General features: G+C 39.0%; 1 protein-coding gene across 1 annotated transcript in view; it reads right to left on the bottom strand.

Moving 5' to 3' along the window:
• cntn3b (contactin 3b) overlaps positions 1-14491 on the bottom strand; it is a 79900-nt gene that overhangs the window by 34213 nt on the left and 31196 nt on the right. The window contains exons 5-7 of the mRNA XM_056256216.1: positions 14043-14138; positions 6640-6843; positions 3789-3891 (exon numbers count right to left, since the gene is read on the bottom strand). Of these exons, the coding sequence (XP_056112191.1) occupies positions 3789-3891; positions 6640-6843; positions 14043-14138 (403 nt within the window). The remainder of the gene's footprint in view (positions 1-3788; positions 3892-6639; positions 6844-14042; positions 14139-14491) is intronic.

Below are 14491 nucleotides of genomic sequence, written 5' to 3'. Positions count from 1 at the left end.
TCTCGAAGGGTCAAACTGAAAACACACTCGGAACCGATCTAGAACCCTGCGACCCGGGATCTAGAACCGGGGGCCCCCGGACTACCACCGTGTCGAGTTTGGGGCCGCTGCGACCTTTCGACCCCTTTTGGCCCCTGTTTATGTGACTTCCCACGTGCAACTTGTTCCATGGGGCTGTTGGTGGCCAATTAGCGCGAAAAAAGGTCCGAGGGACGCGGAACTTTAGAACCCGTCCCCGGGGCCCGTGACGAGACGCGTGTGTCAGTTTCGGGCCGATCGGGCCTTTCCAACAAGCCGCTTTGCTGGAACCCACACTTAGAACCGATCTAGAACCACCAAATCCAGGATCTAGAACCGGGGGCCCCCGGACTACCGCCGTGCCGAGTTTGGGGCCGCTGCGACCTTTCGACCCCTTTTGGCCCCCGTTTGTTTGACGGCCCACGTGCAACTTGTTCCATGGGGCTGTTGGTGGCCAATTAGCGCGAATAAAGGTCCGAGGGACGCGGAACTTTAGAACCCGTCCCCGGGGCCCGTGACGAGACGCGTGTGTCAGTTTCGGGCCGATCGGGCCTTTCCAACAAGCCGCTTTGCTGGAACCCACACTTAGAACCGATCTAGAACCACCAAATCCAGGATCTAGAACCGGGGGCCCCCGGACTACCGCCGTGCCGAGTTTGGGGCCGCTGCGACCTTTCGACCCCTTTTGGCCCCCGTTTGTTTGACGGCCCACGTGCAACTTGTTCCATGGGGCTGTTGGTGGCCAATTAGCGCGAAAAAAGGTCAGAGGGACGCGGAACTCTAGAACCCGTCCCAGGGGCCCGTGACGGGACGCATACGTCAGTTTCAGGCCGATCGGACCTCTCTGTCCACCCTTCGAGGAGCACGTGGCCTGAGACTAAGACCATGGTGAAGTTCGGGTGGTCAGGGGACCCCCCAGGCACTCCGTGGCAATGAAGAAGAGGATAGGTTGTTAGGGGTCAAAAAAGGCTCCTCGTGGTACTGAGGAAGACTGTGGTGAAGTTCAGGTGGTTAGGGGACCCCCCAGGCACTCCGTGGCAATGAAGAAGAGGACAGGTGGTTAGGGGTCGAAAAAGGCTCCCCGTGGCACTGAGGAAGACTGTGGTGAAGTTCAGGTGGTTAGGGGACCCCATAGGCACTCCGTAGCAATGAAGAAGAGGACAGGCGGTTAGGGGTCGAAACAGGCACTTCGTGGACCACGAGGAAGACTATGGTGAAGTTTGGGTGGTTAGGGGACCCCACAGGCACTTCGTGGCGATGAAGGAGAGAAAAGGTAGTTAGGGGTCGAAATAGGCCCTCCGTGGCACTGAGGAGGACTATGGTGAAGAGCAGGTAGTTGGCGGACCCCAAAAGCACTTGGTGGACCACCCAGTAGTGCACTGGCACCCCTATAGGCTACCACACAGAGCCTATGTTAATTTATGCTGATTTTGGCTACTTTATATGCGATTTCGGAAAGAGTACCACTCACCATCCGAATAAGCAGGATCTGGCGTCCTTTTCGAGCACGCGGACTTCGGAGTGCCTACGATGACAATGGCAACTTAAATGAATGGGAAAATTCCCACAGACAGCCTGGGTTCCCTTACTGCTAGAGCACTTTAATCCAGTAAGGAAACAAGTGAAGTTTTTATGAATCAATCATTCAAACCGATTTTAAAAATAGTATGTTTCACCTGTCTGGATCTTACATGTGTGTTCAAGCATATTCTACCCCTTCTGAGAGGTATTCCACTGCTGGAGATACAATAAGATATAGGAGAGGTCCCAAATTATCCTTGAGAATGCAAAAATTTTTATTTTCCTTCAGAAAAAAATATTGCTAAATAATATGTTGCATTTGTTGACATTGCCAGTCTGTTAAACTCATTTGACAAATATCAGAAATAAAACACAAAAAGGATTGTGTATATTCCCCGTACTACTATTTGTATTAGTTGTTTTAATAATTTTAATTGAATGGGAACCGGAACCGGAATCGTTTGGCGGAACCGGAATCGGAACCGGAACCGAAAAATTTCTAACGATTCCCAACCCTACTGTTAGGCAGCCGTGTGGAACGCACTTGATGAAGGGAGCAACGAAAGACAACGTAATTTCCTCATTATTTTCACCTGGGATGTTCCCATGACAACGCAGCACGGTGTCCATCAGCTGGTCTTACGACAGAAATATAATGCTGTTAACATAACGGATGCAAATACATTTTTATTTTTAGTTTACAAAAAAGCTTTTAAAATATGCATTATATATCTGTGTGTCTCAACTTTAAAATTTTGGACCCTACATTACCTAACATTTCTTACGAAACTTTTCTTTATGAAAATGTAATAACATGAAACAATTTGTACAGTGTAACTGATGTATAGATAATTATCTTTCCTTCATGTTTTTCTTCTTTATCTTTTTTATTTATTTATTTTAGTTTCCAGCTCATTGTTCTTTTTTCATTTGTATTCTGATGACATTGAACATATTGTTAATACATTTTGTACATTGTATACAAGTTGTATGTCATAAAAAAATTGAATCTATGTATGTTTTGCACAAATAAATAAATAAAGTATCATTTTAAGCTGTAAGCACCAGCACGCATAGATTTATGGATATCTATGCCAGCACGTCCCACCCGGGTTCGTCACTTATTTGGTTCCCCTGGAAACATTTCCGTTGTGCTCTGTGTTATTTGCAGCGCGTTTCTGTATTTGGTGGTGTTGTGAGTATTTGGAGCTCATGTGTGTTGTGAAACTGATGAAGTTGTTTTCTTAATTTGCGGGTGTTTTTTTTTTTATTTGCACGCGTTTTTTTTCTATTTGCATGCGTTTTATTTTATTTGCATGTGTTTTTTTTTTTATTATTTGCACGCGTTTTTTTCTATTTGCATGCGTTTTTTTCTATTTGCAATTGTTTTCTTCAGTTGCAGCGCGTTGAGCTCTCTCGGCCACCGTACATTTCAGCTTTGCCATCACAGGAATAAACTACATTTTAAAATATATTCAAATTGAAAGCAATGAATTTAAATGGTAATAAAATTGTGCAATATTATGGTTTCTACTCTAATTGTGATCAAATAAATGCAGCCCTAAGCATGAGACTTCTTTCAAAAAATGTTAACAGATCTTACAGAACCCAAACTTTTGAGAGTGGTAGTGTACATTTGCATTTGGTTGATGCTTTTATCCAAATTGATTTAAATTTCATTCAATTTGATCAGTTCATGTATTTCAGGAATCAAATCCATGACACCGGCGTTGCTAGCACTATCTACAGGAACGTTGACTGAGGAACTGAAATTCCATAATGTTTGGCAAAAGAAAATCCATTTCCCCCTTATTTCTTCAAATATATAGAAAATCTGAGTGTGAATGGATCTTATTCAGAATTGAATCTAGGGTGACGCACTCCTTGTATAGTGTGAAAAGCCACCATCTCCCGCTTTTTGAAAACCTGCATTACGCCCTTTCTAAACGACAACCCTTCTGCTCTTCTTTTGAAAAGAAGCTTGCAGCTCTATTTCCACACTATTTAAGGAGGAAATCTTGCAGGTCATTGCTCTCTGCAAAGCAGGCCATTATAGTGAAAAGGCTGTAAAAAGCTTCCGTGACAGATTGCAAATCACATTAAAAAAGAACCTGAAGTGCTGATCACGAATTTGGTGTATTTTATAACGCAGGATAAAATGAAACAGCACTAAGCAAGGCTGTGAACTCGGGCAACAGTTTGTAGAGAGAGGACGCAGACAGACCCAGGTGTGTGCATGTCGGACTTACTTTCCCAGGGCGAAGCATTCTAGCTTCAGCGTGGATCCTTTAGCAGCTGGAATGGTGTCTGGGAAATGAAGCTCTATTTTGGGCTCGTACTCTCCCATCGCTCCTGCCATGGGCAGACAATACACCACAGATGCAAACGGCTTTGTCATTCATGATTTACGACATACAAGCTTTGTACTCCAGAATACAAGCAAAACAACAACAAATGGCAAAACACAAAGACCTGTCAATGAGCTGGGGAACCGAGAAGATTGTGCCAAAAATACAGAGACATGTTATTAAAGATTTATGGAACACACATAATAAAAACAGGATCCATCTCAAATGGAAATGTGGTCTCCTTTGAGAAATTGTCAAGAGTGCAGGTTAGTGTTCTTAAAAGAGGCAGTTTAGCTTTCAAGACAGTGGCATAAATACATCTCTGACATTTACGAATGAAGATCTCTCAAAAAATGCCACATGCTCTTTTGACCCAACTGAAAAAAAGTATTTTTGCCATAAAATTACCATTTTAACATTTTAAGTTTTACAGACTGAACAAATATATGTAAAAAAATCTTACATTTCATTAACTGAATTTTTTTTGATATACCAAATACTAAAATATATTTGTTTAGCTTAATGAAGCTTAATGACAACCACCTTAAAACACAGGTGGGAAAGAGAAAGCTTCACGACAAGTAGCTTTTCGACAAGCTGAGGTAAATACTAATACTAACAAACCACTATCATGGTAACACACTAAAATAATGTAATAAACATTAATTTAACAGCATAAGATGTAACATAAAACCTTAATGTACATAAACTGAAACTAAGAAGAAACAGATATTTCATTGAAAAACGTGAGCTGTCACACCGAGAATTCTGGGAAAGTCTATTTACGATTTTTCACTGTAAATTATAAGATGACTTGCTCTTTTTTACAAAAACTATAGATTTAACTGTATTTTACTGTAAAATTACATGAAATGTCCAGTTAGATCTATTACAGTTTTTCACAATATAGAGTAAGGTTAGTAATATAGTTTCTTAAGGCCCCGATACATAGGGAATATGTCTTCATTTTTTGCTTCGGGTTAAAAAGAAATACATGAGCAGCGGTATACTGTTAATGAACATCCTTATGCTGCCCAAGCTGCTGAGAGCGCCATTTAGATGAATATGTACATGCTGCGCACTTTCCTCCCAACAACAAAATTACAGACAACAAAAATGACAGGAGTTAGAAAATAAGAGTTCAGAAAACATCCGAACATAGCGATGTGAATGAATACAGTATATGCACAAGCTCTGCAATTTAGCCTCACGTCATATTTACTTGCATAGCACTTTATTCAATATATTGCTTTAAAGCAAGTAGCTTTACAGTATTAAAGGAACAATCCGACTTTTTGGGACTTTAGCCTATTCACCTTATCCCCCAGAGTTAGATAAGTCCATACATACCTTTTTCATCTCCGTGCGGAGTGATAACCGCAGCACCTGAGACGCGCCGTGGTGAGGAGCAGAGAGCGCGTCTAAGGTGCTGCGGTTATCACTCCGCCCAAGTAGCAGTGCTTCGCCTTCAGAGAATATAGTTCCCAGTATTTACGGTTAAAATATGTCTGTGTCTCATGTGACTTTGTTTTTTGTACACTCTGTGACTATACAAATCACAACATGTAAATAGAAAAATGTTTGCGTTATTTTGTCACTTATTTGGATTAGTATGCTAGCTGCAACCATTTACATCCAGTCTTTGTGCTAAGCTAGGCTAGCGGTGGGTGCGTCAAACAGACTTATAGCACGCACGGAGATGAAAAAGGTATGTATGGACTTATCTAACTCTGGGGGATAAGGTGAATAGGCTAAAGTCCCAAAAAGTCGGAGTGTTCCTTTAAACATGAAAAACAGTGACAGTGTCGCTTTCAATTATAATTACTACTTTATTTTCTACTATAAAGCAGCTCTCGTATAAAGCAGGATGTACAACCTCAAGGGGCTGAACAGAACAAATGAACCACAGAAGATATCCACGTCAAAGAGGGGCAGAGCCTCATCGCACACCTACATATTTCGTAATCGCCATGGACCAATGAAAGTACAAAACAAACAAGCAAACTTTTCTTAAAAAGGTTGCTTTGGCTAGCTGTTTCGAATTCTCAAAACGAACTCCAAAAGCCATTCGTTTTCGCCTGATTTTGTTCGTAATGACTTCAGTTGGTTCTTAGATATTGTTACGTCTTGTTTGAAGTATATCGGGGCCTTTACCGGTAACCAAGTAACAGGTTTTTCGAGTAGCATGCTTACATAGCCTGGTTAAAACCAGACCATTCTCAGTTGTAACTGAGTTATGGTCTGGCAAAGCGTCATAGACAAATCATTTCCAGAGGGGCGTCACCAACGGACGTCGCGGATAGACCTAAAACCAATCAGAGCGACGAAGGAGATGACGTATGCAGAGCGGGGGGAGAAACATCTCAGAGTGTTGTTCTTTGCTCGGTTTTTAACAAAAGGGAAACGTTCAAATCGCTTAAAACAGACGCGATAGCTGATTCGAACGAGTGATGTTCGACGGCGGCATCCATCTTTGTAATGTAGGCTACAAAATCTGCTTCAAAATCCCAGCGCTGTCGTCATCGTGTAAAGCCCGCCCCAACGTTTCTGATTGGTGCCGCGATTTCGGCGGATTGAAAATGAGCTTGAATGAGCTCTTTGCCAGACTAACTTTCAGAGCAAATCTAAATTTGCCGGAAGTTGTCTGGGTTTTCCCAGGCTAATGCTTACAGTCTTTTAACTTTAAAATTACAATAATCGTTTTACAGTGTGCTCCTATTTGGTGCATAAACTTGACAGACAACCCTCTTACCATCGTTTCTCAGCACTAAAGGTGTCGGCGAACTGAACACCCTCTCCTTGGTAATAGTGTTATTAACCACGCAGGTGTAATTCCCTACGTCAGATGGTTCCACTTTAGCTATGTAGAGATTCCCCGTCTCCTGGGACACAAAGCGTCGGCTGTCTTGCAGGACGAAGTGAGGGTACTCGTTGAAGACCCAGGTGAATGTGAGGTCTAGAAAGATGTCAGAAACAGAGAGTTATATTCTGACACAGACATTTATATTTTCAGAAAGGTGTAGAGTCACTTTGTTTGGTAAACTATAATCTTGAGTACAAAGCGTACAAAGTGTCTGTATAACACCACTCGCTTTGCCTCTGGCTGACCTCCTTAGGGCAGGTGAGGCTCAGTAAACAGAGTGACTCTTCCTTTGTGAGGCGGCAGGAAAGGGAGCGAAACAAACTAGATTAAAGCGCCTCACTGGCACTCTTATGACACATGCCCTGTCCGGCTTCACCATGGCTAGGGACGAAGGCTTCTCTGCTGGCGTCATTCATGCATGGCTGGCTTTTGCTGAAAAAGGCTGAACCAGAGAAGACCGAGGGCCCTGCCACAGTGCATTAGCGTGTCATCTACAGGAGACTAAGAGGGGGAAGGGAATGGGAAAGAGAGGCTCGTGCACATGATGCAACTGTTGGAAAGGTGTACGGGATGGCTGCCACTCAAAAAGTGTCCCCCGAGACCGCGCCGCCTATCAAAAGACAGGGAAACACGCTGGCTGGCTGGATGTCATGAAGTTAAAAGCAATTCTTTATGATCGGGTTGGCCCAGGAATCCTTGCATCAGAGCTCTTGTCAGTCAAAATGCGCTGAACAATCGAAAAGAGAGAATTGTTACTGAAAACACTAACAAACCTGCTGTTCAGAACTACAATGAAAGAGCCCACCACTGGGAAAGTACATGACATTTCCTCGGCATTGTGATATACATAAGAGCTGTCTATGCTCTGGCAATGTAAGGAAGGGATGCTTAACAAAAATGCCGGAGAAAATGGCCTACAGCTTTAAAATAATGACACGGACAAGGTGAAGAGATAAATGCTCTGAATCCTCTACCATTCATTCGAAATATGTATGTCTATTAGTGCTGGGCCGTTATCGGCGTTAACGTGCTGCGTTAACGTGAGACTCTTATCGGGCGATAAAAAAAATATCGCCGTTAATCAAAGTTGGGTTGGGATCATAAATAGCTTTTTCGAATATCGTTATATTTTCGCGCAATTCTAATGTGTAGTATGATGCCGCGCCTACTGTCACAGGTCGCGCAGTAGGGTATTTTCCTGTCAGGGACACAAGGTGTACTTTTACTTTGTTACGTTGGACGACGTTCCTCTCGTTACTTTAATTTAATGCATTACGTTGTTAAATGAGTTTATTCCAAGCGCGCTGTGTCCTTTGTATGGGCATGAGCGATGCTCATTTACAAATGAATCCCTCTTTTGAGTCGATTCTGTTCAAAGACTTCATCAAACAAGTTGTCAGATGATCTGTCTAAATCGGTTCGCGAATCAGTTGATCTGTTCAGTTCCTCGCGCACTGAATCGTCTGAAGCGCTTTCAATTCACACTCGGAGTCGAAACAGTAAGATTTAAGAGCATCAAGAGCGTTGGATGAAGTGGCCGATCTACAGTCTAGTCTAGTGAATGCAAATCTGCAAATGCATCATATTTTTGCCAGCGATGAAGATCTTTATTAGTTGAACATCTTCGTAAGCTGTCTGTGAATGAATGATTCCACAGGACGATACATTCGATTTCATTTCATTCAGGTAATACATTGTGTGTGTATTGCGCGTGTATTGCGCAGTGGCATAATCACACGAATAGTTTACATTGATTGAAACTAATTTGTTTAAAAATGAGGCTATTGCAGTAACAAGGCAGGTTCACATAAAATTCTTATGACATATGATGACATTATTTTTTGATCTAACGAGCATTGGCGATGCAAAAACGGACTGTTGTGCGTATTGTTTTTTCTTCTTCTTCCAATTAGCCTACTATGTTAAAAAAAGGACGAAAACATGTTACTTGTTCAATTAATAAACAGTTTGTTTGATGACAAATCGCTAAAGATGAAATTGGCCTCCCTTTCTGTCATTGCGTTTTTTTGTTTTGTTTTTTTAACGATATTCGACTTTTGCTCCTCGATTGTCGAATGGCATTTTTGGCAGAAATGCACATCCCTACGCGAGGCAAACTATTCTCAAAGACTTACTTTTAGTCATTATTTGGGTAGCACACATATTCTGAATGCCTTCGGGAGAATTCAAATGAGCCATTTTAATCTAGATTAATCTAGATTAATTTCAATATTAATCTAGATTAATCTAGATTCAAAAAATTAATCTATGCCCACCTCTAATGTCTATACATGTAATTCATAGAAAATATATTCAGCAACAAATATATTCAGCAACAAAAAGAGCCAAAAAATCCTAACTACTCTAAGTTAGCCTGTAACTGCTCAATTCATAGCTAAATCGAATGCTACATTCAAAAGTTTGGGGTAGGTAAGAATGCTTTTGGAAGGAAGGCTGAATTTATTTGATCAAATAAACAATAAGAACAGCAATATTTTAGAATATTATTACAATTTAAAATAACTGTTTTCAATGTGAATATATTTTAAAGCTGCAGTCCGCAGTTTTTACTCTTTGTCGCCATCTCTGTTCGAAATCTGTAATTGCAGTTATTCGCAGAATTATAAACTTTATGTGAGTTGTACTTCGACACCCTCGACACGCACAGCGCGGATGAACACAATGTTTGAGGAGAGTGTGCCGTGCAGCTGTCAGTCACCGCGCCTGCCATGGCGCAAAGATAGTCTGAATGCCAGTCTGTATACTGGCATTCAGAATCACAGATTATTCTTTTTGAAAGTATGACCAACATAAGAATTTTCACCCGAAAATGTAATCTGAACAAGTAAGTAACTTTTGTTACTTTTGTCACTTTTGTTCTGGTTCTGACATTGCAGTAAAATCACGCTGATTAAATCTAACAATCGCTTATCATATCACGCAAAACCATGCAAATTATACTTTGTTCTCAAATTGTTAATGTTAACAACGTCAGCATTGCGTGACTACATGTAATGTCCTTCCGATATGTATCCTTGTTTTCACATGGGCCGGTTGCAGTCTCTTTTTTTCTGTAGCCACTCCGAAGTCCGAAGTCTTTTGCATTTTACAGCAAAAAAACAGAAACCAGTCTGTGGAAACCATGATAGTTTTTCCACCCCCAAAGGTTCTAAAAATAGCATTTATTTGAAATAAAAATCTTACATTGTTTTTACTGCCACTTTTGATCAATTTAAACATGGTTGAATAAATGATCAATTTCTTTAAGAAAAAAACGTACTGACCTTGAGCATTTGAACGGTAGTGTATGTGGATTGATATTGTGCCATTTGATTTATCAGATGTAGAGCAGAGAAATTGGTTTGATAACACACTACATTTCCAACAGATAAAACAGTTGCCCTGGGAAAAAGTGATTTAAATATTACTAGTGTAGAATATTATAGCTTCCTCCACTATGACAAAACAGGTTGGTAATAATAACCAATTCGTTTTTTGAGTTCAGCAATCTCAATAGACAGCTATATCATGGGTACTTTGATAAGACATTTTGATCTAGCAGGAAACTGCAAATGAGGAGCAGAGAAAACTTGCTTTTAAAATGTTTGATCACATGCAGTTTTACAACAATGAAAATCTTCAGCATGGCTCTTAGAGAAAATAGCTTAGATGTTTTAAATATTACAAGTGTAAAACAATATAGCTTCTTCCACGATAAAACAGGTTGGTAATAATAACCCATTTGTCTTTTGAGTTCAATATGCAGCCTAATCTAAACATATAAAAACCAACTATATTGTAATTCTTCCAACTTATGCACAGCAAAAACTTTTATAATAGAATCAGTTCGAAATTTGCAAAGCTTAGCATTCTTGTTTGCATTTTTCAGTGATAAACTATTGATTACCTACTCAGCACACACACAAAAAAAAAAAGCTTTCGTCTAAAAAAAACATATTTCCTACTAATTGGGTTGAGATTTCAATTTCAGGTCTTTATTTCCATTTGCCTCCAGATTCAGGTCTGATTGAAAAGAAAGTGATCCAAATGAGAAAACAAATTGAAGCCAAACAAACGATGGCAGGATCTCCAATCCATAGTAAATTAGTTTCTTTAGAAGGTCTAATGCTAACCAGCATGCTTACTCCAAGTAAAATGACCAGAAACGAGTCTGCTTCACAATTTAAATTTCTGCCTTCTCGAGCTCTTTTGAATGATTTATTTTTGGCTTTTTAGTCATAGTTAGCCTACGTTTTCAATCGCTTGTGACATTAAAGCCAAACATTGGAGTATTCTCATATGAAATGCTTCTCTTCTGGGTTTTCTAATTAAACAATTGGTTAATTACAGATTTATCACAGCAAACTATAATTGCCAGCCTATCAAACAAATTCACATCTTCTCATTTCTGACATCTCATTTGTCGCAGTAATAGTCACGACCTCTAATTGATATTGATGTTTCTCACTGCCTGGTTCTTGTTTGCACTTGGGGTCTAATGACTTCTGTCCAATTACAGCTGGTTGAATTACAACCTCAGTCTTGTCTGAGGATAGGCGCATATATGCCTAAGAGAAGCACAATTATCATGCGAACATGCATTTCCACCACTCCTGGTTCCAGCCTGTGAAACAACGAGGGTGGATCTAGAAAATGATGGGGGGTGACATGAGGACCGTGAGAGAGTGGGGGGGGGGGGGAGAAACACGAAAGCAATACTCAAGCTACATTATATACTACATCCATACTATAATTAAAAACAAAATTCAGCCGCAAGCAGAAATCATCGGGGTGCAAACACCAATGTCCCATGTAAATGATTAATGATGCCATTGAAATGTATCTTATGATGTGTTTTGATTCAAGTTGGAAAAGTCTCGAATCTTCACAGAAAGTTAGGCAACAGCAACATACTGGTGTGTAAAGGGACAACTGAAATTCAAAAGAAATCACTTCCTCTTACTGATAGATTAAAAGACAAGTAAAAAAAAAATATAAAAAAATAAACTCAAACCCAGTATAAAAATGTTTACTGTCGTTTTAATAGATGTGGTGTGTATCAACATTTAAATTGAGATTAATCACATGTCATAGGATGCCACAGAACAATTTCATATCATTTGTTGCTCAAAAACTTGAAGCATTTTTTAAGACTTACTTAAGGCCCATTTCAATTAATGTTTTTCTTTAATATGTGTAGCCTAACCTTATGCTTGCAGTTTAAGTGTTTGCTTTATTATTAGAAAATAATAATAAAGATTATTATTATTAGAGATTAAAAAATTGCTTTATTATTATCAATAGAAAATAAGTGTCTCTATAGAAAATGTATAATCTTGAAAAAGACAAATAAAATGGTCTCTTCATTTTAAACGGACAGCGTTATATTTAATCATGTCTGTCAATAAAAATGTAATATTTAATGATATATAACCATTTCACATATTTCTATGTACACTAATTATATAAAACTATACTGCCATACAGATGAAATAGATCAATGTATTTAGTTCCATTCAAAGGGATGAAAAATTATAGAAAATTAGGCTTAAAATATTCCTTATCCTGTGGCTCCCCCTAGTGGACAACATTAAAATTGCAGCCTTCATCTTTCAGTTGAAATGGCTGATAGATTAGAATTTGCAGTTAGCAATATAAATTGATTTGGGGTCCAATTCACTTTCAGTGTTTGGACCCCTAAAAAAAAATCACATTCTTAATGTCTCTGAGCTTGTTAGAGTAAAGAAGAGTTAACTAATATTATGTAGGCTACTTTGATGACATAAAAATCAAGTTTTAGTGCATCAAATTTAAGAGCAACAAAAAAGTTTGAATTCGCTAGAAAAAAAGAACAGCAAAAATATCAAAGCAGAAATGAGACTTCTGAGACTTTCAACTAGTAACAACTCAGTCAAAATAAAGCGAGAAGCGTTGCGGAAAATAATACCGCAAAACCAGACTATACGAACGGGATTGGATTAAAGAACAAATGGATAAACAGTCAATTTGTTCGTGAATTGAGCTACACTGGTTGTGCTGTGTGTTTTTGACTCACAAAAATAACCCGTTCATAAGAATGAAGTCGCCTGTTAATGAAGTTGACTACACACATTGTGAGCATCCGGTGGAGCAGAAGTGTTTTCATGCCATTTTTTGAGGGTACATCTTTTTTTATGTCATCACATTAAAGCACAGCTGCTAAAAATGAAGTACAGAAAACATTATTTACATTTATATTTTATACTGGGATAAATCTGAGGTAGCAGATGGGGTGGCAATGCTTTTTCTTAGAGTGCCACCCCGGTAGATCCGCCCCTGGAAACAACATTGGAGTGTTCTTTATTATACTTCTTAAATAGTAGTTTCAATGGAGGAAACATGAACAATTGTTCTGTTGTTGTTGCTGTTTTTTTTTTACAATTTAATCACCAACAGTTCATCTAAAAAAGCTCTATGCAAGTTTCGTATAATTTCCCAGGCATGATGAAACAAGGGAAAATGGTTTCATGTTATGCAATGGGATAAAAGGAAGCATTTTATGGTTTTAAGAGCAAGTACATGTATGTATGCAGCGCTTCACAGATTCTGACTGCTTTGTTTATTTAAGTCAAAAGTGAATCGCCATTTGAAACCCATTTTACTTCCATAATTTGACATTTTCAAGTAAAGCAGGATATTAAAAAAGAAAAAAATGTAGGGCAGGAATTTCATCCATAAGGACCTGATGGCTCACTGGATGGTGAGAAGTGTGTGTCCCATACTAGAGTGTAGCTAGACTAAATGAAAGAATTAAAAATGGCCTAAATATCTATTTTGCTATTGGTTGACATTATCTAACAACTTGTGTAACCCAGTGTTGTTATTATTAACTAAAACAAACTAAAATTTAAAAATAATTTTCAGCAATTGAAATGAAGCTGAAATAAAACAAAATGTAAATATTAGATTAAAAACTTAAAACTTAAAAAAATAGAATAGTTGCCTTGACAAAGCTACAAAGTAATAAATAAAAAAAGAATAAAAAATATCAGACACTGATAACAAAATGACTAAAATTGTACTTAAAATCAAAACTGAAAAAACAAAACTATAAAGTAATTGGAAATATGAATAAATATTATTATAGTATAAAATGCTAAAAGTGACATCAAAGGAAAAGCAATGTGATTGCAAAAGGAAGAGCATTTTGATTAAAGATTATGAAAACAGATCTTTTGCTTGACTAACCAATTAATTATTCACTATATGACAAATTGTTCAATTGCTTTAAATGGCGAGATATACAGACTTACCTCCAGAATGCAAAGGTGTGCCACATAACAAAACAACCCCTTGGCCTTCCCTGACATTGACAGCACTTCTTGTCTGCGTTTTGAAGTTTTCCAGATCTGTAACAGATCAAATGTGGAAAAAAGTAAGCAGTGGAAAAGCAATGTTAACTGCAATCTTTTAGTAGCGCTCAAATTTCAGAAAGTAAAAAGAAGGAAACGGAATCAGGGATTGAGAAAAGTCCAAAGCATACAGTGGGTGTCTGACAATGCAGTCTAGTGAAACAGTATGAGGCTGTATGAAAAAAGGAATGCTAACGTTGCCTCCACCTACCAGCATCATTACCAGAGATATCCTAATCTCACCCACTGAGCCAGCAGCTTCCCTGTCAATACATGTCCACACGATTCATCCTCGCAAATTAACAGGAGGAGAGGAAGTTGGCAGCCTGCTCGTATACCTGGCATGATAA

This window comes from Rhinichthys klamathensis, unplaced genomic scaffold (genome assembly GCF_029890125.1).
Source record: "Rhinichthys klamathensis goyatoka isolate OS25496 unplaced genomic scaffold, OSU_Roscu_1.1 h1tg000124l_1, whole genome shotgun sequence".
NCBI classification, from domain to species: Eukaryota; Metazoa; Chordata; class Actinopteri; order Cypriniformes; family Leuciscidae; genus Rhinichthys; species Rhinichthys klamathensis.
This window is presented reverse-complemented; position numbering and strand designations above follow the sequence as displayed.